This window comes from Balaenoptera borealis (genome assembly GCF_965194805.1).
Source record: "Balaenoptera borealis genome assembly, chromosome: 17".
Taxonomy (NCBI): Eukaryota; Metazoa; Chordata; class Mammalia; order Artiodactyla; family Balaenopteridae; genus Balaenoptera; species Balaenoptera borealis.
In genome coordinates this window covers 6,907,568-6,934,771 of record NC_138876.1, presented here as the reverse complement: position 1 = coordinate 6,934,771, position 27,204 = coordinate 6,907,568, and the positions used below count along the sequence as shown (strand labels likewise).

The window sequence follows — 27,204 nt, the reverse complement described above, 5'->3', positions numbered from 1 at the left end:
TTGACTTTAGTATCATAGTTGAGCTTCCCCCATCCTTCCCCCTTTCTAAAAATTCTCTACTGCAACATTTATAAGGATTGTTTCTTGAAGGTTTAACAGACCACATCATAAGCCATTTAGATCTGGTGGATTACTTGGGAGTACATTTTTAAAAAGATTCAGATTTAGTGTTATTTTATATACACACAACGATCCTCATTTAAAAAATAACTAAAATTTCAAATTTATCCACATAAATTCACAAGTTTTGTCATTAAAAAATCTAGAACTATATCCTTATTCATATCTTATTTCTTTTATGATATTGTCTTTTTTATTGAAGAAAAAATTTTTTGCCAGGGTAGTGATAACCTCTATCTGATCCTATCACCATAGATTAGCTTAAAATCTTTTTCCCTTTATGCTTCTACGTGCTTTGTTGCCTGCCCCAAATCATTAAGATATTCTCCTATGTTTTATTTATTTCTCCTTTCACATTTAGACTATATTCCATATGGAACTGATTTTTCTGCCTTGCGTCTGGAAGGGGTCTAGATAATTTTTTTTTTCTCATATGGATATCTGACTCTGCACTATTTATTGAAAAGACCATCTTTTCACCCATTGCAATGATGTCCCTTGGTCATAAATCAGATCATCTATATTTGTGGATTTGTGCCTAGGCTTTCTGTTACATTGGTCTACCTATCTATCCTTATGCCAACCAACTTTACAGTCATAATTATAACTATAGCTTTATAACAGGTCTTAATATCTGTTGGTGAAATATTTTCAGTTTTGTTGTTGTTTGTTTACCTTGGATAGTCTTGTCCTTTGCACTTCTGTCAGTTGGTTGATTTCTCAACATCCTGCTGGGATTTTGGTAACTGTGAAGTTAGATAACAAGCCAAACATTTATATCTTTTCAAATTTCTCTCAATATTATGATTTTCTTTCAAAAATTTATTTTTAGGTATTTGATATTTTACGCTAGGGTAAATTGTATCATTTTAACAACTTCTATTTCTTTGTTTCTGACATCAATTGGTCTTTGTATATTGACTTTGTATCCAGCGACCTTGATAAATTATTCTGTTCATAGATTCCTTTGAATTTTCTATGCACAATAGCAGTTGTCTATAAATAGTGTTATTTCCTCCTTTCAAAACTTATGCTGTTATTTCAGGCCTCATTTCACTGGCTAGGATCTCAAATATAATGTTAAACAATAGTGGTTATTATTGCTATTAGACTTCAATGAACCAAACTTTTCGCTTTGTTGACTTTCTCTGTTGTACGTTATTTATTTCATTGACCTTAAATCTTTTTTCATTCTTCTTCTTTTTCTAGCTTCCTGAAAATAGTTTAGGTCATTGATTTTCAACCTTTTTTCTTTTCTAATATACACACTTAAGGCTATAAATTTCCCTACATACACTGCTTTAGCTGAAACAAGTTTTAGTATCTTTGTTACTGTTCACGTCAACATATTTTAAAATGTTTTTTTTTTTTGACCCAGATACTGTTTTCAAATGTATTACTTAATTTCCAAGCAGTTGGGGTTTCTTTAGCCATCTTTTTGTTACTGGTTTCTAGCTTAATTCCAGTGTTAGGGAATACAGAATGAAGGCTTTTGATCCTTCACAATTTGTAGAGGTTTGTGTTATGACTCAGCATAGGGTCAACTTTGGTAGATGATTCATGTTTACTTGAAGAACTGAATTATGCCTTTTTGATCAAGTGTTCAGCATACATAAATTAGCTGAAGTTTAGTAATGGTATTGTTCAGATCTTCTGTATTCTGATTTTTTTTTTTTTTTTTGCTTTTGGTCTGAGTATTCTATCAGCTATTGCAGAAGCTGTGTAAAAGTTACTAACTATAATTAGGGATTTACTTATTTCCCCTCTCCTGTCACTTTTGCTTTATATATTTTAAATTTGTCCTAGGAACGAACACATTTAGGATTGTGTGGTTTGTGTGCATTAATTCGTTTACCACTTTAAAATGTCCTTTTTATCTCTAGAGATGCTTCTTGCCTTAAATCTCTGTGCCCAATAAAACTATAGTTACACTGTTTCCATTTGGTTGTTTTATGTGATCTTAGAATTGTGTCTCTTGTAAGAAGTGTGTAGTGGGATATTGATTCAGCTGATAATTTTTCAACTTTAATTCAAGTAATGAATCACTTTACATGTTTGGGTTTATATTTTGCAACTTAAAAATCTGAGCTGTTTTATGTTCCCTTTTCCATTCTTGCCTTCTTATATTTTATCCTCTATTAAAGTGTTACATACACATTCTATTGTTCTTTAGTGCTCAAGATTATAACATGCCTCCTTGACTTTACAGTCTAATAACAGTATTAATTTTATCACTTACCAATTGCTAGAACCTGATAGCACTAACTCCATTTACTCTCCCTGTGTCTTTTGTTATTATATGATGCATCTTAATTCTACAGATATTTTAAATCCCCCAGTTTTAGTTATATTTACACTTACACATCTACCATTTCCATTGCTTTTCATTTATTCCCTCATTTCTAGATTTCATCTGGGGTCATTTTGCATCCGCCTGAAGAATATCCTTTAACATTTCTTCCAGTGTATGCCTACTGGTAACAAATTCTTATTTTTCCTGGAAAGTCTTTATTTTGTCATATTTGCAGTGTATCTTGCCCTTGCCTCTTCTTTCTTATCTGGAATGTGAGCACCGCAGCTGCCATGTCTTCACGAGGACGGAAACCACGCACTAAAGATGGTGGGTCATAAGTAAAGAACAGAAAAAGCCTGGAGCCCCACTGATCTTATGGAGCTACTGTACTGGACACCTGGACAGCCAACATGTGAAAGAAAAGGAAACCCTAACAGTTTAAGCACCATTCTTACTTTGGTTCTGTTACAAGACAAATATCATTCCTGATACAATGTCTTTGATCAATTCTGGAAGCTTCTTAGCCACTTATCTCTTCCAATGTAGCTGTTAAGATATCTGTAATTTACAGTTAAATAATCCAGCATTTGCGGCACGAGTTACTCATGTAAAGTTGTCACGTAGGTCCTGCTACTATTCTGACCAAGAAAGTACAGTCCAGGATGATCAGCTCACACTCTTAATTAGAGAATCCATAATCCAGAGGCAACTTTCCTAGGTACTGTTGTCTGTCTCTTCACCAACATATAATGCTTTGCTAATTTACATACTAAAGGTCAGAAATTTTTATTGGTGAAATTAGTGGCCTGTTAACTAGAATGATGAACTTCAAAAATTGGCCCCTGATGGTTACAGGTTTTCAAGATTATGTGGATTGGCTAAAAGTGGAGTTGCACACCCACCCTCCAAGAACAGGACGAAGAATCCAGCTTGGTCTGCAGCCCTTACCCTTTGGGAAGAGGTCCTAATATAATCCCCTGAAAGGTCCTCAGTGTCCAGCCATGAACACAGGTTTTGTTAAGGGTAACAGAATTCTGCTTCTTGAAGGGAACTTTCAGGCAAGGTGGTTAGAGCATCTCAAAGGGCAGAGAACAACTTCCTTAAGCCTGCAGAACAGGCAATAAGATTTTTTTTCTTTTTTTTTGCTTACTTAATATCTGTATTGGTGACAGAAGTTGGTGAGAAACTGCCTTCATTATAACCTTAACCTGGCTGTTAGGTGGTGATCTGGGGGCAGGAGTGTGTTTGGGGTGGGTGGGTATTCAGTGGGTACTATTATCTACCAAGGGTTGTACACGAATACATTGCCTTAGGTCAGTTCACAATTGCCTCACCCCCCGTTCTATTTCCTCCTGCTTAAAACTCCTAAAATATATATGTACACTGGATCTTACTTGTGTGAATCTTTCATTTTTTTTCCATCTCTTTTACGCTGTATTCTAGCTTATTCCTGTCGTTTCAAAAATTATCAAGTGTCTGAAATATATAATAGTAAATTTCTTCCCAGTGACATTAGAAGAGAGGCCCCAAGAGGGCAGAAGTTTGTTTTATTCATTGCTTTACCACCAGCACCTTATTGTGCCCTGCACATTAAGGAGGTGGTCACAGTAATTTTTAAGCTAAGCTTGGATACTGTGAGAGCAAGACTGTAACGGACATTTCAGCTCTTTGTCGTGGAAATCTTCCTTTCCCTCCACCTAGTCTTAGGTTCAGAAGCTGCTTTGCAGCCCTCAGGCTGCTGTGCAGAGCTCTGCGCCCCCCTTCCTGAGGCTGCAGTACCTTCTAGGGTCTTGGCTTCCTGCAGAGGTCTCAGTCCCACCTTCCCTGCATTGTCAGGTCATGTCTCACTGTTAAAAGTCCCAGAGTTCCCTGGTAAGGCTCTCAGCCAAGATGATAATCCTGCAGGTCAGAGTTGCTTTCAGTGCCTCCGTTTACTACTTTGGCTTTGTTTTCTCTTCACTTCTGGCACTTGGTATTTCCTTTCTTTTCTTTTGCAGTCAGCTGCGTGTATAGGTTACGTTTTATTTGGCATCTTTCTGAGTTTGGAGCTATGGGATGGTGGTGGTAGCAAGGTTTATGTGAATTCAGTCTGCCACGCCACCAAGATTCCTGGAAACAAACTATGTGAGAAGGTAAAACAATAAACCACCATTTTAAGCCACTGATTTGCAGTTTTCTATTACACTGCAGTAAAATTCAATCACTAATTGATGCACTTTGAAAAGCAGAACAAATGAAGAAAACACAAACAGAGTTGGAAGAAAATGTTTATTTCGTAAAAAGGTATGAAGGTAGAAAACCAGTAAGAACAGGGAAAAGAGAACTTACAAGTGGGGGATTTTGAGTCAACTGGGAAGTGATTTGGACAAAACTTTCATAGGCAACAGAGCTTCATATACCATAACGACTACACTGAAAGGCATCTAATAACCAGCCAATTTTATCTGTGTCAGTACTACTAAGAATAATTCTCTCTACACTTCCACTTTTTCTAAGGAAAATGTAATCAGTGAAGACCTAGTTGGCTTTAATGTTTTCAGTGTGTGTCTTGAGTTATCAAAAATTAACTGTAGGAGAGTAGGATGAAGTAGAGACCTGCATTTTTGTGTTGAGAAAATATTAACCTTTAATTGTGCAACTTAATTCTTGGGTATGCCTTTGCTGTTTGATTTTTGTTTATTCTTCCCTACAACATTAGCATGATGGAAGTATAATTACTTGGTCACCACTTAACATTTCAGTTCTGTTTTTCAACATGTAACCAAGGGTACAATTAATTTAAACACTTTTAACAGTAAACACCTGTGTACATGGTAAAATAAGTTGGCTTTTTTCAAATTTAAAGGGTATAGTATCAACTGAAACTAACTCCACTCAAGAAATAATTGGGTGTCTTCTATTAAGCAGGCATAGTGCTGGTACTGCATGAATATTACCTCCTATTAATCATTCTAAGAACCTGAGAAAAGACTTGTGAAACCAGAGCACTACCAGAGGACTAACTGTAACCCTTCACACCCTGTGGTCTGTTTTTCTTGCTGTTACAAGTAACATGAAGTACTCCCACTTTGTAGAGCCAGAGAGATAAAATCATTGATCACTGTCATATGGCTAGGAAGTAGCAGATGCTATAACATGAACCCAAGGCCTTGATTCCAAGATCAGCTCTTTTATACTGCTATTATGATGCCTTTATACAATTCTTTAGTGGACAGTTTTCACCACCTGGCAGTCATTTTCTTACTTTAATTTTTTATAAGGAAAACACTGTGAAGAAGCAAAGTAAAAAACTGATTTAATCCTTGGCAGTACAGTGGCAATTAAATAGCTGTTAAAAAAAAAAAACGTGTTTTGAGAACATGCCCAGGATTTTTGAGAACATTTCTACTAGACACCTTTGCTCCAAGCTTATCTTCCATTGAGAGAGGGAGGGGACCGTATTTAAAAACAAGAATAGGGACTTACCTGGTGGCCCAGTGGTTAAGACTCTGCGCTCCCAATGCAGGGGGCCCGGGTTCGATCCCTGGTCCGGGAACTAGATCCTGCATGCCGCAACTAAAAAAAAAAAAAAATAATAATAATAATAAAAATAAAATAAAAACAAGAATAAAATTTTCTTCTTTCAACAAAATTTATCATGTCAGACACTGAATTCATGAAGACAAACTTGTTTCTGTCTTCAAGGGGCTCATAATTTAAGAGGAGAACTACACGTGTAAATAAATTAGTGATAATTTTAGTACCAGTGATAGTGCTAAACTAGAAGATAGTAAAAGACATATTTATGACACAAAGAGAAGAACCCTCTCTCCCTTTTACCTGGAAGGTCCAAGATCCAGGTTACACTAAGACATTTGAACTGAGTTTTGAAGAGTGAGTTATTTCCTGAGGGCTTAGTATGTGCCAGATAGTGTGCTAAGCGATTATCTGGATTATCTAATTAAATTATCACTGCAATTTAGGAGACAGGTAACCCCATTTTACAGATGAATCCAGGTGGTTTAACCTAGAACTCAATCTGCTAAATATTGTGAGCTACTGACATACGCAAACACACAATAAAACAGATCACTGGAGTCACAGAGATAAAGGGACTTATAAAACTGTAATGTTCTCATTTACATACAAGGCATATGAAGTGAGTATGCTTCAGGAATTAGCCAAAGGTCACATAATAAAGATAGAGATAATCTCTTATTCTCTCAAGGGCCTGTCCATTGTATGATCATATTTCCCTGAAAATGTTATTCTCTTCCTGCTTTTCCCTTTAACTCCTTCAAACTCTCCATCACCGAAAGCCACCTCAAACCACATGCCAACTTACCAAAGGGCGAGGTCATTAAATGAATGCAGCGCAAGGACACAAGGTTTGATAGGGTTAGCCTGTATTTAAAACAAGATATTTACTGTAAATGTCAGTGTTTTATAGGCAATGATCTGAAAAGACTGAGAAACAAGTAAAACAGGTTTGCCAGCTTTTATGAACACTGCTTCTTACATACTCAACCTATTACATACGAAAATAAATACAAGGCATGAATTCAAATCCCAGATATCCTGAAAACTTCAGAAAAGACTGGTACTCCGGTCTACCCAGAGCTCTACCTACAACTGTACAGTACACATTCCTGTATGGCACGGCTACATCAAGTTTTCTGAGCACGTGGATTAGTTTTCCTACTGTCAGCCCTCGGAGCCTTCTACCTGCCCTGTCTGAGCTGCCTGGGATCTGTTCAATCGTTTTTTTAAACATATGTAAACAGTACAAACTGTTCATTGTTTAGTTTGAAACAAAGACTTTAAATGCTTGTGTGGAAACAAAAAGCTGAAATAACTTCCTTAGGGTCATAATAAAACTCTATCATTATTCTATTTTATAACTTACTTTTTGCTCTTATTAATCTGTTTTGGATATCTTTTCATATTAAAAATGCAGATCAACATTTTTACCTTTAATGCATACATAAATTTTCTTAAAATATATTCTATAAATGGAATCTTTGAAATAAAAGATATTTAAAAAAATAAACTTCTTACATATATTTCCAAAACTCCGGCTAGAATTTTCCTACTTACAGTGTATCACGAGCACTAATTTCTTTTCATCTTTAATAACACTGAATATTATAATTTTTTAGATTTTTTGCTAATTTTACACAAAAAATATTATCTGCCCAGTTATGTCTTTGATTAATTACTAAAGAGATTGAAAATTATTCATTTGTCTATTTTTAAAATTTTTCTTCCATAAATTTTGTTCGTCTCTTCTATTAATGCTTCTATTAACATGTTTGCACTTTTCCTAATAAATTATAATGATATCAGATTTTTTAAAAAAACTATCATTCTTATTATATGTGCAGTTTTAAAAACATACTTTAAAGGTTCAAGGTGGACGACTATTAAGACTTTGAAAAAAAAAAAAACAGACTGACTGGAATTCTAATGTAGATGACTCTGCTCATGGCTAGTGCACATGAGCACAGTAAACCTGTTGTGGTTTAGGTTTAACATACAGACGGAGAGAATGGATACGCAACATTCTCGGTACTACAGCGTTTATTTCCCACCTTCAAGTGAAGACCCAGTTAAATCCTATTGATTCTACAACAGTAACAATATGAAAATTGACAGGAGCCAAAGAATATCAGCAAACTTATTAATAAGAAAAGGACAAAAGTGAGCATTTATTTGGTAGCACAGCATACACTGGTTCTGAAAGGTATGAAAATTAGAATCACACACTTAATCACACACCTTTAAAAAATTAGAGATGTTCCTTTCTAGATTGACTGTATATTTGAGGGTAGATCTCTCCCATGCATTTATTTCTTTAATCTCCACAAATGCCTGAGACCCACAGCCTGCATATATGAACCACTTATGGTACCCAGGACACTTGCTCAGAGGTCAGGGATCTCCATCGCTTTAACTGCTCTGTGATTATAAGCGACTTAACTTTCCTGAGCCCCAGTTTCCTGAACTGTAAAGTATACTAATAACACTTACCCTAAACCTAAAGGGCTGCTGCAAGGGTTAGATGAGAACATTACAAAAGTAATAAGTACCTGTACCGTAATAGGTGTTCCATATACACAGTGGTATTTATGAATACTCAGACAGTAATAATGACAGATGTATTAAAATGAGTGACAAACTCAGGGGAACACCCAAGGTCTAAGGGCTGTTAACGCAAAGATGAAGAACTGATAGAACAGACTTTCCTTTTTATATGAGTTTTATGATTTTAAAAAATTGATCAGAATAAATGTCTTAAAAGAAATCTTTGGGTAACTAAAAATAAAATTTGAAATGATGAGGGCTCCTTAATTGCGGCTCCAGGGTTCCTTAGTTGTGGCTCGCCAGCTCCCTAGTTGCGGCACATGGGCTCCTTAGCTGCGGCATGCATGTGGGATCTAGTTCCCTGACCAGGGATCGAACCTTGGCCCCCTGCATGGGGAGCACAGAGTCTTAACCACTGCGCCACCAGGGAAGTCCCCAGTATAATGTATTTATAATACTGAGGGTAGAATGGGCCTTCCTAAGACAACAAAACTCAGAAGTTACCAAAAATTACATAATGATTTAAAATAAAGTTTTAAAAAGCATATGACAGATTAGGAGGAAGTATCTGCAACACACTTAATAACTTAGAAAGAAAAAAAAAATCCAAAATACATACAGTTCCTAAAAAACAATAAGAACAAATTAACAAACCAAAAGAAATATGGGCAAAGGACATGAACATACAATCAAAAAAATAAAGGGCTTCCCTGGTGGCGCAGTGGTTGAGAGTCTGCCTGCCAATGCAGGGGGCACCGGTTCGAGCCCTGGTCTGGGAAGATCCCACATGCCGCAGAGCAACTGGGCCCGTGAGCCACAACTACTGAGGCTGCACGTCTGGAGCCTGTGCTCAGCAACAGGAGAGGCCGCGACAGTGAGAGGCCCGCGCACCGCGATGAAGAGTGGCCCCCGCTCGTTGCAACTAGAGAAAGCCCTTGCACAGAAACGAAGACCCAACACAGCCAAAAATAAATATGAATAAATAAATTTATTAAAAAAAAAATTAAAAAAAATAAATAAATAAATGAAAGAACGAAAACCAATGAAAATGTGAAAAGATATTAGCTTCACTCTTAGACAAGGGAATGAAAATAAAAACAGATACTTCTTTGCAACCATCAGATCAGCAAAAATGAACACGAATGGTAATGCTTTGGGGCAAGGATGTGAAGAAACAGGCACTCTCTTACATGGCTAGCGAAAGTATAAACTGGCACAGACTCCTTGGAGAATAATTTTGCAGTATCTGTAAGTATTTTAAATAGACATGTTCCTTGACACAGCAATTATACCTTTACAAATGGTTTTGCAGAAATAATCACACAAAATATGAATCAAAATATTCTGTATTTTGCAAGACTGCCTAGAACAGTGAAATACTGGAGCAACCTATGGCTCCACCAATAGGGAAAAAAGTACATTATGGTATATTTATATACGGAACTAAAAAAAAAATATGTGATGCATAGATATGGAAAGTTCTCCAATGCATGAAAAAAAGTATAAGATATATATACAGTATGATTTCATGGTATTATAAATCCCACCCATATGACCAAAGTATATGTGTGTAAAAACACAACAGAGCTTGGAAGGATCACCACTGTTAATAATTCAGAGTGTAAGAAAAAGGCAGGCCGTGGTATGTGAATGTGAAGAGAATATTTTTATATACTCTTCACGTTTACTCTAAATATTACAGAATGAATGACCACACATTTAGAAAGTTATCTGAAGGGACGTCCCTGGTTGTCCAGTGGGTAAGACTCTGCGCTCCCAATGCAGGGGGCCCGAGTTCGATCCCTGGTCGGGGAACTAGATCCCACATGCGGGCCGCAACTAAGAGTCTGCATGTCACAACTAAGAAGCCCGCACGCCACAACTAAGACCCGGTGTGGCCAAAATAAATAAATAAATAAGTAATGAATTAATAAATATTTTTTAAAAAGGAGTTATTGTTAACTTCAAAAAAAAAAAAAACAAAGAAAGTTATCTGAAAATTAAGGATTTGCCAGTACCCAGTTCCCAAACTCTGTTTCTCATTCATACTCATACCTTTACTTGAATATAACCCAGTATTCTGGTTAACATGGAATCTTTTTGTGCTACTGACTATATTACTACATAATTTTAAACAACAATTATTAAATATAAACAGGATACCCAAAACAAAAATTTTCAGAGATAACCTATAGTATAAGGAAAATTTATGTCAAAATTAAGACAACTGTATACCTTTAGCGACCTTTAATACTTTTTCAATCAAAGAAACCCTGCAAAAACCCTTATTTTCCCAGGGAATTTGAACTCCTATAAAATTTGCATGAAGAACAAGTAGCAAAGAAACTTTCTCAAACTACTTTTAAAAAACAAAACAAACAGCCCAAACCCTGTTTTTAAATATTTTTAGACAGTAGGACAAATACTAAACAAATAGCTTAACAGTCTTTAAAGAATCACTTTGAAATAAGCAAGGAAAAGGTCAGAACTTTTAAGCCAGTTATAACTGCATCTGGTTAGTCCCAAGACAGACAGTTAAGTGACTGAACAGGTTCTACTGCTAAGATTTTGATTCCCGGAACAGTTTTACTCAGCCTCACAGGAATAATGTGTATTAAATTATACAAACACCCTTGGGATGTCTTCTTTTCCATAAAATTAAAGGAAGTTAAGGCTAATGTTAATGGTAGAATTGCTTTTTTAAAAAACTGAAATGAATAGAACTAAAAGGTAAACTCATGTGTATCAGATTCCCCATTTTAACTGACATTTTTCGATTACTGAAGCCATAGGACACATTTGTTTGGAACCATAAAATCCTACTATTGGGAACCGATGAAATGAGAAAGATATAATGAAACAGGAAGAAGTTAAATAATTTACGCCAAATGCATAGCAAATAATTATGAGGAGAGATAGCAAATCCTCAAACTTGACAGAAAATAGTTGGAGTTTAATTTCAGAACATATTCAAATATTATTGAAAAATCCAACTTTATATTATGTGCTCTATCAATCAATTAAATAAAAAATGACAATTGGAAAATAAGGGGGGAAAATGGGGACATTTTAACATTTACCCAGATTCTGTAACATTTAAAACTGATAAGCACATGTTTATCAGAAAAAAATTTCTTTTACATTTCTAATAAATGTATGGTTTTTAAAGAAATCAAGGCATGTATTTTCTAAAGGGTGGGAGACAGCTCAGTATAACAGAATCATTTACTGTATTAACTAAAAGCAGATAAAGTGAAAAAAATTTTTTCACTTAACTATAACTCAACTTTCATGTGGAGTTTTTTCTAAGTGATAAAGTGAGGCAAAGCTGATAGCCCAAACGAGCAAAGACCCCATAATATAATCAGGAAAGTATGGAATATAAAGATATAGATACAGGGCTATTAAACAAAAGAAAAAAAGCAATAAATTAAAAAACACTATAAATTAGGAATTTAACCTATAGGCCATTTGGGAGCCTAAACCACATGATATGTTAAATATTTTTTCATATTGGAGAATATGAAAGAAAAATTTTATATTTTGTTCACTGAGGTTCAAAGGTAAACTGATGGGGTACTCTCACATATGCTTAATCTGAAAAAATATATTTCATAAAACTACCCGTAGGTTATATGATGCTTCCATAATGCACTGCAATATTTCTCTTGAAGTATTATAAATTAGAAAATAACCTAAGCACTTGACAAGTTTTAAATGAACATGTGGAACTCACTGAAATATATATTTTACATCCAAGTACATAACAGAACAGCTCCCACTTAATAAAAAGAAAATTTTAAAACTTTAGTATATTGAACAAATAGAATACAATTAGAAAGATCGCACTCACCTATTCAAGAACAAGTCTCCCTGCCTTGACCTCACATTTTTTATTTGTGAATTTTTCATAACACATATATATCTTCCAGAGGAGAAGCAGCAAACGTGAATTCTAATTCTGGATTTAGGCACAGATAAGAGTTTATGGATACTTGCCAAGCTGCTAGAAAGAATAATATGTACTTAAGTCATTTTCATTTTGTGGTTGTTGTTTGCTTTGTGTTTTACCTGTACAGAATGTGGATGTGTCACCAAAAAAAGAAAAGTAGAGCTGATTTCATGGAGTTGAAAAACAAAGTTACAGAAAATTAATTTTAAGTAGAGTGTTTTCAATAAAAGCATGAAATATGACAATATCATTTAAATCAAACAATTCATACCTAGAACTAGTTATCAGGTATTACCTTGCCTTTATTTACAAATGTATGGCACAACTATACTCTGAAAAAAAAGGATGGCAAACACATGTTTAAAATAATAATAATAGTAATAACAATAATAATAGCTACCATTTTTCAGGAGCTTAGTATGTACCAGGAATTATTCTAACACTTTACTGGTATTAACTCATTTATAATATTAATCCATTTAATCTCATAACAATCCTATTAGGTAGGTACTCTTATAATCCCAATTTAGCAGATAGAAGAAACAGAGAGAGTAATAACTTCCTCAAAATAACATAGCTAGTAAGTGGCAGTACCAGGATATGAGTTCAAGAAGCTGGGCTTCAAAACTCTACCACTAAATTACAGTGATTTCAAAGATTCAAACCATTTCCATCAAATCAGAAAGTTGGTATCATCTTTATTGCTAAAATAAAAATGAGTTAGGGCTGAGCCCCATTCATGCATTTCCTGTCTGAATAAAGCAGGCACTTGACCTGGCTGTACCCCAGGCCCGGAGTGAAGCCCACAAAAAAAAAAAAAAAAAGAGTTAGATCTACTTTAAACATAACAGCAATTATTTACTGAACACCTAAAATATGCTATGTACTATTATTAGGCATTATAGCTGGCATTAACAACAGCTAGCATGTTAGCATTTATCAGGAGTTAACATGACAGGAACTGACTAATGAACCACTTTGCATTCATCACAGAGGTCGATCCTTACAACCACCCTGTGAAGTGGATACCATACCTATTTTGCAGATGAGAAAAACACCAAGGTGTGAAACAGCGTCTTTCCCTCCTCCAAATCACATACCAAATTGACTGGCAGAGGCCAGATGGCTACACATGTCTAATATCAGAGCCCTTGCTTGTCAGAGCACACTGAAAGGGCTACAAGTGTGATGTCACCGACCAAACAAGACATTCTTTTGCCCCAAACCCCAGAGTCTTATGTCATGTTAGAGATACAATAACACAACTGAAAAGATATGACAGTAATTAAAATTTATAGTTATTACATTAAAAAAGAAATCAAAAAAAAAAAAAAAAAAAAGAAATCAAGCCTCTGTGTACTATTTTTGCCAAATCCTGCATCAATGTTAATGGTTGATATTCCAAGTCAGCTGAAGTAAACATCCACCTCCCAGCCGATCCATGTATTACAGCTGAGTGTAGGATGTTTACATGAACTGAAAACTCGGTTTAAAGCAGGACTTACAATGATTGACATAAATGAGGCAAAAGTCAAATCAAAAAGTATTTTGAGACAAAGTTTAAACTGCAAGGGAAAAGGCAGAAGTGACATTCTTTTCACTGAAATAATTTATGGCAATGTAAGCAAACATCTTGTAAATGTTCCCGATCTAAATGTGGCTGATTTTACAGCCTCTCATCTTCCTATATCCCTCTCTTCAAAACAACTGAACTTGCATTTAGAGGAACCCGGCTGATGGCCTTGACGATGCATCAATCACCCATTCTTCCTCAGGAAGGAGATTCCTGTTTTGGGTAAAAGACAAAGTTAACAAACACCTCTGAGGAGCTCAAAGCTCAGCTGTAGCCTTCCTTTTCCTCATTTCTCTTCCCCCTCCTCGAGCCTCTCCCCATCTCCTCCCTCAACTCATAATTCAGTTAAGTTCGCCTCAGTAACGTCTCTCCCATACTCTGATCTCAGTACACCTTCTACTGGCCCAAGTGTTGCTAAGTTGCCTCTCAGAAATCCCTCGTCTCTTTGCATTCCTCTGATTAACAAAAATATTACCACCGATACCTCTACGAAGCATATGTGGCCCGATCAGTACACTTGCACCAACGAAGAGGAAATCCTCAAATTTGGAAGTAAAATTAAATATAAGAACCACTGCCAGCAAATTCTAAAAATCTCTGGAATTTCAGAGGCATTCCAGGACCTTCAGGAACCTCCCGTCTCTACCTGGCCTCTCTCGTCCTCTTCGGGCTACTTCTCCTGAAGCACCAGTTCTCAAGATTAAACACACACATTTTTTTTTTTTCCCCCACAAGTATATTGTTTTCTTGTTTCAAGTATTCCACTGCAATACTATTTTTTCCTTCTGCTTTTCTTTGCAAATGTATTCAAATAGGTTTTGTGGGCTAGACAATTAATATGATGCTTTCTCTGCGAGAAAAATGGGTCTCAGGTTTCCAACAAACCTTTTTCAAAACAAACTTTTGGATTACTACCTGTTTTTAAGTTGGGGATTTTATGCGTATTTTTCTTCAGTCGCTAACTGGGCATAATACCGAACAGGGAAAAGAATGTAAGATGAGCTCCACGCTTCTGAAAGCCTGGACCCAGGACAGCAGCACCAGCAGCACTTGGGAATTTAGGAAGAACAATGCACATTCTCAAGCATCACCTCAGACCTACTGAATGAGAAGCTCTCGCAAGGCCCAGCAATCTGTATTTTAATTAATAATTCCTCCAAGTAATTCTGATACATGCTAATATTCGAAAAACAGTGGATTGAAGATTAAATTGTTTCACCAAATATGCTGGAAAGCCAGAGCAAAGATAGCAGTGAACATCAAACTGTTAGAAAGTCTGTCATATGCTACAGATTTGGGGGGCGGGGGGGGAGGCAATGTCAAAACACCCATCACATGTCCACCCATAATGAACCAGGCTGGGGAAACTGTGGCAGAGACAGCCTGAAAAAGCATAATTTTGAAAAGTAATTAAGTTCAGACTGATACTCAAACTTGACATTTTTTTTTCCCTGAATACACACAGCAAATAGAGGCACATTCGCTCAGTGAATAAAGTTTTAACCAGAGGAACGGAAGGGGCCACAGTCAGAGCCCTCTGCATGCAATGAGGACGGCACGCTGGGATCCGAAGCTCACTGCCCACTTCCGGGTCACCCCACGCCACCTCTGCCTCTGCGTAAAAGGGACTCGGGCATCAAGACCAATGAAGATCCATCCAACAATGTAATTTTAACCAAGAATATTTGTACACGAGCATATCTAATTGGAAATGAACTTGAAGACAATTCTGTAGTTGTCTGCTTAAAAAAGTAACCCCTAAGGAATCTCAAAGCAAATGCTAAGGAAAAAATCTGTCATTTTCAGAAAACGGTAGTCAGTAACTAAAAATGTTTTACTTTCAATATTAACTAGATCAAAATATCTTCTTAGTAAAGAATTCCTGAGGTTTCTAAGACCTGTCAATAAAGACCACACACGTCTTCCTCAATACTAAGTTAAAGAATGGGGAAATAAGCTGTTACAGGTTCACTGGCAAATACTAATGCTCTAACATTTTAAAGCATTTGTTCTGTATAGTCAATTGCTAAATTTGCAGGCCACTGGGAAGTTTGTGGTTCTTCCAAATTAAAACATAAAGAAGTCATCTGCAAATGACTAAAAGGTTGTACTGAAGTACACTGAAGCAAGGGCATCCAGAATTAAAGCTGCCATGGTCTCTGATTCTCATCAGGGCAGAATAACATGGAACAAAGGTTACGTAACACAGATCGTACATTAATCCTGAGCCTCCAGGGATGAGTGGACGGCTGTGCAGAGTGCCACAGCTTTGTGCAGGACACCCACCCTTCTTTTAGCATAGATCTGGGCTATCATTTTAAAAAGTCTTTCAAATTCAGCTAGGCAAATTATTAAACTAGGCAGTTTCTATCTACCTTACTGAATTTCAAAGCTATGTAACAAAATTTTTCATAGGAAACAATGTCACCTTGTCTAACAAAATAACCCTATTACCAGAGCACTCTTTCTGCCTTTCCAGGGAACACTCCCTGAGCTCTTAGAGCAAATGGCCCTATCTGTTTGCTGCTATCTGGAACCCAAGGCCTCCAATGTGCTAAATCAGAGGGACAGCTCTTAATAAAGCACGTTTATTAAGATTTGAGCATGAAGGGATACTTGCTGCATGCTAATCATCAAGCTTGAAAATTATACTTCAACTTGCAAAGCTACCTGTGTCTGAAGCAACTACCTATGCCACCTCCCTCCACTCTGGCCACGTAAGTCTTGTAAACTAGCACAAAGGAGCATTTAAGAATCAGTGCTGCAGCACGAATACATCTGGGCAGCTACATTATGACCCAAACTGTCATTTGCTCATCTGTATAAAAGATATAAGCAAATAGTAGACACTGCTGCAACAAAACAAAATTGTTAGTGGGGCCCCATACAGGCAAGGTGCTCTACTGGACACAGACGGCAGGAAACTGGTAATTATAAAGATATAATGTCCTCACCCTCAGAAAGCTTATGATCTAATCAAGGAAGATATGCATGTAAAAAATTAGCAAGAACTTTACCTTTTGGTTTAATTATGCACTGAACCTAACACAGTAAGATGTTTAGCAGTTTAATATTAGTACATGATAAAAATACCAAAGCTTTATTGAAGAGAAAGATTTCAATAAATAGAAATGTTTCCCAGTGTCTAAAAGACAAATAGAGATAAGAAAACAAATTTTCAAAACTCAGAAAAAGAGCTGTTGTACAATTATACGTTATCAATAGCCTGCCCTGAATGTCACCTGCGAGAAAAGCCCTGTATTGTTCAGCACTGAGAGGGAACACAAAAAATAGATACAGCGCACCTGCTCACAAGGCATCCACATTCTAATGAGGAAGAGAAAAGGCAAGTGATAATACTCAGGAAAATACACTCAATAAAGTAAGACAAATATAACCAATGGTGAATGTTGCAAATAGGCTCAGTGGTTTGAAATCCTCCAAGTTTTTAGAGGACAGTTCTGACTAGGAGCTGTGACATCATTCCGGGTGGAGAACAGGAAGTTGGGGGGGGGCAGGGGGTTGAGAGGCGAGAGACGAAGTTTGTACGCTTCTTCACTACAGAGAAAACTGAAATGTCTCGGTTGTGTACTGCTGGGCGGTAGGGTGGGGTGGTGGTGATAAATGTGCTCCCAATAACGTCTCCAGAATTTCTAAAGGAGGAGATCAGTCTTCTGAACTGCTGGGAAGTTAAACTCTAGCCTACTTGGAAAGGCAATAAAGAATGAAAGTTCACTGCCAGGGCAAAAACAGAAATAAGAACCCATAGTGGAAAAAAAAATTTTTTTAAACTAAATTCTCTAAGGCCCAGCAGCATCTTAAGTCTGGGAAGCTCAGATGGCATCTGCTACAGGATATCCTGTTCTTAGGACAGCATCCCACACTAAACTCTAGCATAAAACATGCATTCTCACAGAGAGCAGTAAATGAAGAAACCTAAAGATTCCTGGTGTTTTTCCACACATTTTATAGCCTCCCCTGTTCTGCTTCTTAGATATAACTATCCTGAAATGCTGTCTGTGAAGAGCCGGTAGCAGCAAACATCTGACTGAAAGCTTAGCTATGTCTTACAGCTTCCAGTCGGGGATGTTTACAACAACAGACTTTCTGGACAACCAATTAACAGAAGGAATAAACACAAATGTTGCCAGTCACCATCTTTATCTAATGACGGATAGGCTTTTTAGTCCTGAACGCTATCTGTGACATCTTGGGACAAAAATGATAAAGTTAATGCTATTCATTGGCAAGAGATAAGCGGTTTATCAACAGCAATTTTTTCCTAAATAAATTACAAAAGACAATATGCATTATAAAGTTATCTTGGCAAATATGTAACATTAAAGATTTTACCCAGTTATCCTACAAGATACATTTTCTCTTTGCTACATGCAAAACTGAGGTTTTCTCTCCCTAAACCCAGAGTTTCAGAATTAATAATAAACAACACACTAGAATGACAACCCTAATGATCAGAGTGACCATACATCTGCCTGAAACAGTCCCAGTTTATGACTGTTGCCCTGATATTATCATTAAAAGCGACTCTCTTCATTAACAAAAGTGTCCTAATTTAGATTGCTAATACAGTGGGTTTTACTGATACCGAGTGTCTAATATTTTCTTCCCCTGTCCCCAGCTGATTTAGGTTAGGGATGTGCAGTCCATGGAAATGAACAAAGCAAAGCAGATAATAAGCAAACAGACTCATGACCTTGGCTTTGTTTATAAAACAATAATACACTGAAACCGTTTTGTTTCCCACACCACTTTCCTGAAAGAGAGACGGAAGACTAGGTGAAATATAAAAAATCTGCACTCCACTGAAACCAAGATTTGCTTTAATCTAAAGCATGTGAAATTATTGTCTCTTAAAAAAACAATTAAAACAATTAGAGTCTACAATTTTCAGTGATTTCCGAGAAATGAACATACATACACACACACACACCCTGCAGGATAACTGCTGAACACACCAATATACACAATTTTGAGAGGCTACTAATTTTCTAATATTAATTAATTTCTTTGAGAAACTATGGAGTAAGTAATTTCAGTCATTGATATTTACCGTGTTATAATATTTAAAGTTGCTTTCTGAAAAAAAATTTTTTTGGTTTAAATGTCATAAATAACTCTACCCATTACAGAAATAATGCTGGAAATAATGAGGAAAGTGCATGTGGTCTCTATGGATACAAGATGACCTTCATTGTTTCTGAAGACAAATACCTTAAAAACAAAAAAACAAAAAAAAACCCCAGTGGCTATTTCCAAGGAAGGCTATTCAAGCTGTTCTACAATTGAAAATTTCCAGATTTAAATTAGGAAAAAAATAGTTATTTCATGCCTAGGTAGGCACATGATACTTGACTAATTAGGATGCTGCACATTAAGTTGCAATAAACCAGTGATTACAACTCTCTCCTTCAAACAATTTCCCCCTCTGTTCTCAGTTTAATTTTTTTTAAAGGTTGATCAAATGACAGAAATGTTTATCAGAGCTACTATATTTAACTCACACATAATTCTATAATACACAGAATATTTTCTTCAGGGTTATTAGGGAATTTTGTCAAATGTTATACATTTGCTTATGATGTATTATTTTTTTTAAAAAAATGCTGGTTTTTTATTTATTTTATTTATTTTTGGCTGCGTTGGGTCTTCGTTGCTGTGCGCGGGCTTTCTCTAGTTGCGGCAAGTGGGGGGCTACTCTTCATTGAGGTGTGCGTGCTTCTCACTGCAGTGGCTTCTCTTGCTGCAGAGCACGGGCTCTTGGCGCGCGGGCTTCAGTAGTTGCAGCACATGGGCCCAGTAGCTGAGGCACTCGAGCCCTAGAGCACACGGGCTCCAGTAGTTGCGGTGCATGGGCTCAGCAGTTGTGGCACGTGGGCTCTAGGGCACATGGGCTTCAGTAGTTATGGCCCGCAGGCTCTAGAGCGCAGGCTTAGTAGTTGTGGTGCACGGGCTTTGTTGCTCTGCGGTATGTGGGATCTTCCTGGACCAGGGCTCGAACCTGTGTCCCCTGCATTGGCAGGCGGATTCTTAACCACTGCACCACCAGGGAAGTCCACTTATGATGTATTCTTGAAGACAGTTGAAAATTAAATGTACAGAAGTTGAATAATTAAATATATTATAAGAAAATCCATTATGAAATACATTCTGTAATTAAAAAGTATCTTCTAGACACAAACTATAATAATAATATATAATCTATATTTCATAAATGTTCTTTTTGTTCTTTTATTCATCATCAAAAACAGAGTAAGCAGGTCAAATCTAATGAAGGTATAGCTGAGGCTAAAGATTAACAATTTTTGGTGTGCTTAATGATTTCCATATTTGTCACAAATGTATTACATACTTGAGAGCTACCATTCTTACTACTAGTGTTAGCACTTTACTTTTCCCTTTACAAATTTTTATAAGAACGGGCAAAACACACATTAGATTCATACAAACAATCTGCTGTTCAGACAGAAATGGGTATGAACTGTTGGCTGGCATAGTGCTACTGTGCAGAAACTGGAAATGTTTGCCAAATCAATCTGTCAATGATAGTTTTGAGTATCCACATATAATGTATGCCAGGCCACATTTTGCCACAGATTCTGTCACACCACAGATCCCACAAGTACAATGCTGAAAACGAGTTAGATACCTAATACATTCCCTTCAGTGTGACAACCCATAATGAAGACTATTCCTCAAAAGTACAGCTGACATTTGAACAACAGTTTGAACTGCTTGGATGCACTTATATGCAGATTTTTTCCAATACATACATACATACAGTATTACAAGATCCGCAGTTGGCTGAATCTGCACATACGGGAGCATGGATGTGGAGGACTGGCTATGGGACTTGAGCACCTGCAGGTTTTGGAGTCTGTGGTGGGTCTGGCACAAATGCCCCGCAGATATCGAGAGGCAACTGTATTATTATAAGGAAGTTTTCCTGGGCACAGGAACTTGTACTAGACTACGTTAAGAAAATAGTTAAGAAATACCATTTTGTAACTTAAAATAAACATGCTGAAAAAAAATACCTTCTCAGTTGGCCTAGATTTTGCATTCTCTAAGAGAAATCTAAGGTAGGGAAGCTGTTTGGACTAGTAGCAGAGAGGTTATATGCCGAGTCTTAAGGAAAGCAGGGTGGGACTGGGAAAAAAGGCTGGCAAAAGGCAAGAACTCACAGACCAGTAATAAAGGCTATGGAGCAGAAAACGCCCACATTAAAAGAAACAAAAAAACCCAGATACCCCAAAAGATATTCTATTCTCTTTTTCAACCTATTCAATAAGACTTATCATCCTCTATATGCTTCATGTTAAAAAAAAAAAAGCAGAGATTAAAAAAATAAGGAAAAGAAAATGATAAAATGATATTTAAATTAATAAACTCAATCCATTTGAAAAATTTATAAAGTGATGAAGGGCTTAGGATAGACAATATGCTTCCTGTTCTTTGAGGCTTATTTATGATTTACTCATTATTACCAATTGCCATATGTAACAGAGGCTTGAACGTGTTTTCATACAGTTTCTCAAGTTAGCTTTATAACTAGTTATAAAGGTTAGTAGTAGAACAGGGCATTAATTCTACCCTACAGATGAGGAAGAAGGTACAAACTGGAGAAGTGATTTGAGCAAGCTCAGCCACTGACTATGAGCCACTATCCAGGAACCACCTACATGGTGACTACCTCTGAGGACAAATAAGCCTGGCAAACTGAAATACTTGAAAACAATCAATGAGGTGATGAAGATGAAAGCGCCGAAAAGCAGTGCTCCGTTGTAAAGTACATGATAATCATCGCCATGACATCTTATGTCTGCAGAGCATGTTCACACCTTTCATATGGATTTTCATAGTGATAACTCTGAGAAGCAGGCCAGGTGGGTACTATCATCCCTACTACACCCAGCTTAAATCAGTTCTGCTATAATAATGAATATGTGTTCTCTGGAAGTAACGACCCATATCAGCTACTTTATGTGATATTCAAATTGATTATCAAATGAAAGTTTACCTAAAAAACTTACTATATGTGTGTATATACAGTGTGTATGTGCATGTGTGTGTATACATACATATGCATGTGTATAAATGACTTGTTTTTAATTCGACTTTTTTTTTTTTTAACTTTCCCCCCATTTCTGTCACCTCTAACGGGATCAGCTGTTTTTTCTGCTGCATGATCACAGCTCAGACACACAAACACCCTTTGGGACGGTTAGTGCTTAGGCTCGTCAGCAGAGAAGCAGTTCCTTTTCCTCACAAATCTGAATAAAACACCATCACACTCACACTGCACATGGCTTGACCCCAAACCATCAGCCTCAGCTCTACCCATGAAACTGTTAGCAAAGCAATTCTCAGGCTTCTACCCCAAACCTAATGGATCAGGAATTAGGGGGAACGAGACCCAGAAATCACTGTTTTACAAGCCTTCCAGGTAATTCTGATACACACTAAATTCTTTTAACCACTGATCTAGGTTTTTACCATAGTTCCAATAACATGCCTCAAGCCCACTGACAGAAGAGCTCTCTGTTAGGGTGACCACTAGCCCTGCATTAGGGTTTGTCTGGGACTGAAAGGGACTATCAGTTTTAAAACCAGGACAGTCCTGGGCAAACAAGGACTAACTGGTCACCCTAATCGCCATTACAGATCAAAAATGAAAAAACTATTCACTTAAAATGCAGCCTTGATATTACGGACGAAATGCATGTTGCCTTTTGGGTAGAGAGAGGTTATATTAAAACCCCAGGAAGTGTTAATGGATAATTTAGTTTACCATTTCAGTGTAATTATGCATTTTCTCCATTAATGCTCGGAACAAAGAAAGTGTAGCTTTCCATGATAGGGGTGCCATATAGCTACATATAAGCACTGATTTGTTATGTACTTACTGAAAAAAAGTTTGCCCAGGAATGCTTCAAACCTGAAGGGAGGTAGGGTAGGGCAGTGTTCTGGATAAAATGATCAAACACTTTTTATTAAACTATAGGGCAATCAGAAATTTGTATTTTTAAATTTTAAAAAAATTGTTTTAATGTTTGTCACCACACCGCATGGCATGCGGGATCTTAGTTCCCTGACGAGGGATCGAACCCGTGTCCCCTGCAGTGGAAGCCTGGACTCCTAATCAGTGGACCACCAGGGAAGTCCCTGTATTTTTTAAAATAAAATTCTCTGACCACAGTCAAAACTGACAGTGAGTTGAATGGCAGACAGATTTTTAGATTCTCAAGATTTTTAGATTTTTAAGAATCCTTTCAGATTCTTCAAATACTGCCCACTGAAAGTCCTAGGTCATAAACAGGGTAAAATTAGTCACCAGTGACACACAGCTGGCTGTGAGTGTTAAGACCACTTACATCAGGTAAGCTGAGCAGGTCTGTGGTCCCACAGCACTCAGGTAACTGAAAGGCAGATTCTCTCTCTCTCTCTTTTTTTTTTTTATTATTTATTTTTATGCCTAGGCCGGGTCTTAGTTGCCGCACGTGGGATCTTCGTTGTGGCATGCGGGGTCCTTCATCGTGACACGCAGGCTCTTTGTTGCGGCACGCAGGCTCAGTAGTTGCAGCGCACGGACTTAGCTGCCCCGTGGCATGCGGGATCCTAGTTCCCTTACCAGGGACTGAACCCACGTCCTCTGCATTGTAAGGCGGATTCTTAACCACTGGACCACCAGAGAAGTCCCAAGGCAGTCTCTTCAGCCAACAGGATGCAAGAGGCTCCAAACTCTTTTTTAGAGACTTAAACACCATGAACTGCACCCAAAACAAAACCGGTAACTCACAGACCTAGAGTGCTCCCCATGATTCATATATACCATAAGCCAAACTACAACGCTGAAAATTTCCCATAATCCGGGAGGGTAGCACCATATAAATGCATCACGATGATGCAGTTCACATTTCAACAAGTGTACTTCATTGTCAAAATCCACACCTGGAAGGAAAATTGCCAACTTCAGCCTCAATGTACAAGCAAAAGGAGATTTCAACAAATAAGGATCTAAGAAACCCTAACTGTAAACCTTAGTGACACAGAGAGTATATATCCACACACATATATTAGACATACCTCTACATGTGAAACCTTAAATGGATGTCATGCTTCTCACTATGTATGTCCTAATTTCAAAGCTGTTTTTTTTTTGAATTTTATTTTATTTTTTTCAAAGCTGTTTTAATCTTCAGAAATTATCCATTTATATCTATTTAGTTTTAAATACTGTTTTCAATTTTTCAGGCTTTTCTAGTAAGGAATCTACTTAATGCTTTACTTGAGAAAAAGAATCCTTTTCTAAGGACAAGAGGTATAAATGACTCTCCTAGTAATTTATCTTCCATGAAGTCTGTTTACATTGTTTCCCTGAAGTCACACCTGTTCGATCAAATCCTTGCACTTCCACTGATATACTGGCTGTGTGACTTTTAAGTTACTTAACTACTCAGAATCAGTGTCCCAATCTGTAAAATAAGAAAATCCTATAATGTGAAATTAAAAATAACCCTCACAGAGTGGCTGTGAAGTTTAAACAAATAAAATTATGTGAGTATAAAAGCATATTTGAAACAATAAAACACTATATAGATGTTAATAGCATTTACAGGTTTGTACCTACACTTTCTTGAAAATCTTCCCCCTGAAAGCATGAGTCTGCATCTGAAAGACCTGACAACCATGAGGGTCATGGTTTGTGTGAAGACAACAGAGTTCTACAGAATTCTCTTTGACGTGGCATTAACTGACCTGGGCGAAAAACAAAAACAAAGGAACATCAACAACTCTGGCCGCTTTCACACTAAACAGGCTAACTAGGCCCATCCATCAGTAATGATATAATGACAGTAATATTGGGTTGGCCAAAAAGTGCCTTCAGTTTTTAGGTAAAACTAAAAGACACATTTTTCATTTTCACCAAGAACGTTATTCAACAACGTATTCACCCTTTTGTTCCACTACCTTCTGCCTTTTTTCAAGCAATTTCATAATTCCAACTTCCCAAAACTTTTTATCGTTTTGAGCAAAGAACTGTTCCAGGTGCCTTATACAGTCTTCCAGGAAACTGAAAATTTCTCCGTTAAGAGAATTTTGTAAAGACCGAAATAAATGGAAATCTGAAGGTGCAATGTCTGGTGAATATGGCAGATGAATCAGAACTTCCCTTCCCAGCCAAGCTGTAACAGTTTTTGCCTGGTCATCAAAGAACATGCGGTCTTGCGTTATCCTGATGGAAAATTATGCATTTTCTGTTGACTAATTCTGGGCGCTTGTCATCAAGTGCTGCTTTCAGTTGGTCTAATTGGTAACAGTACTTATTGGAATTAATCGTTTGGTTTTCCAGGAGGAGCTCAAAATAGAGGACTCCCTTCCAATTCCACCTCATACACAACATCACCTTCTTTGGATGAAGACCAGCCTTTGGCGTGGTTGGTGGTGGTTCATTTCGCTTGCCCCAAGATCTTTCCCGTTCCACATTATTGTACAGTATCCACATTTCATCCCCGTCACAGTTTGTTTTAAAAACGGAATGTTTTTGTTACGTTTAAGTAGAGAATCGCATGGGGAAATACAGTCAAGAAGGTTTTACTGGCTTAACTTATGTGGAACCCAAACATCAAAGCGATTAACATAACCAAGCTGGTACAAATGATTTCCAACGCTTGATTTGGATATTTTGAGTATGTCGGCTGTCTCCTGCTTGGTATAACGTTGACTGTTCTCAATTAACGTCTCAGTTTGATCGCTATCAACTTCAACTGGTCTACCTGACTGTGGAGCATCGTCCAGTGAGAAATCTCCAGCATGAAACTTCGCAAACCACCTTTGACACGTTTGTTCAGTCATAGCACCTTCTCCACACGCTACACAAATCTTTTTTTGCGTCTTGGTTGTATTTTTACCTTTCTTGAAATAATAAAGCATAATATGCCGAAAATGTTTTTTTCTTCCATCTTCAATATTAAAATGGCTACATAAAAATTCACCAATTTTGATAAGCCTTTTTTTTGAAATGCACGCTGATATGACGGCTGTCACATACAATCTAACAAAATGGTTTTGAATGAAGTTAAAGACAACTAAGTGCTACTAGAGCCATCTTACGGAAAAAACCGAACGAACCTTTTGGCCAACACAATACTATAAACACTACTCTTCGTTTTCACTTTAAAGTGAAGAAAGGTTTTAAAATCTAAAATTATAAAAGATAAACTTGGTTTCAATTATATAGTTCATGGACTGGTCAGCCCATGGCTAACCTGAATGCTACTAAATGGGAATATCAGCACAGAAGTAACAAACGTATCCAACGTAAGTGAAGACAGAGGAGGCTTCTACCAGAAGCTGGGAACCCGGGACTGACCTCCTGTGAGTCTACCCTCACTTCTGAGTGGCAGCACCTTTGGCTGTGCTGCTCAGGCACCTGCATCATAAACTCTCCAGCAGCCCCATGGCCTCTCACCTACGTGGGCAGTGGGACGCTCTGAAGTGGGCAGCTAAAGCAGATATGCAGGTCGCAGAGCATCTTCTTGCCTGCGCTCAGCACACCACCAGTCATCAGGCAGAGACCTTAGACTCCAGTTACTCTCAGTGGAGTCCTGGATGAGCCAGGCTCCATCTGGCCATCCCAAAGGTGGAAGGCACCCACCAATGCTTCTCAACAAACCTGTAACCTATGAGAGGCAAACCCAGGACCTGTTTTTGGGAAGCCCTGGCCTAGAATATTTATGGAGTGAACAGCTGTTTCAGACACTGATCTAGCTATGGGGGAAGTGGTGGATAAAATACCTGTTCTCATGGAGCTTACCACCTCTAGAAGAGGCTCCAAGGTTGAGTGCAGCATGTTAGGGATTTAGATAATACTACAGGCAACGAGGAGCCAGAGAAGACGTTTAAGACACAAGATTAGATGCCTGTTTAAGAAAGATCAGACTGCTGCTGATATACATGATCCAAAACAGAGGAGCTGGGAAGAATAACTGGCTGTAAGACCGCTGCAATGGTCCAGACAGGTCGTGAAGGCCTGCTTCATGATGATGGGGATGATTAAAAAAAATTAGTAAGTAAAAGGTACAGTAAAAGTAAAAACCTTCAAAGTTTCTTATGGCCTACACAGCCGACGTGAATGGTTCACTGATAAATCCTGCATGTTTCTGCTTTTCCTTTTGAAATTTT

The 27,204-nt window shown here is 37.3% G+C and overlaps 1 protein-coding gene across 17 annotated transcripts in view; it reads right to left on the bottom strand.

The window, feature by feature from the left end:
- LOC309615261 (uncharacterized protein) overlaps positions 1 to 27,204 on the bottom strand; it is an 85,052-nt gene that overhangs the window by 37,841 nt on the left and 20,007 nt on the right. For 15 of the 17 annotated variants that reach the window (XR_014236665.1, XR_014236666.1, XR_014236667.1 and 12 more), the window contains exons 2-4: positions 6,738 to 6,796; positions 5,879 to 5,968; positions 796 to 866 (exon numbers count right to left, since the gene is read on the bottom strand). Coding sequence is in view for 9 of the 17 variants with exons in the window: in XM_082364656.1 (XP_082220782.1) it covers positions 796 to 866; positions 5,879 to 5,968; positions 6,738 to 6,796 (220 nt within the window). In the remaining 8 variants the exon portion in view is untranslated. Of the gene's footprint in view, positions 1 to 795; positions 867 to 5,878; positions 5,969 to 6,737; positions 6,797 to 9,473; positions 14,215 to 27,204 lie in introns of those variants that run through there. The other 2 variants (XM_082364658.1, XM_082364651.1) reach the window with 2 other exon arrangements.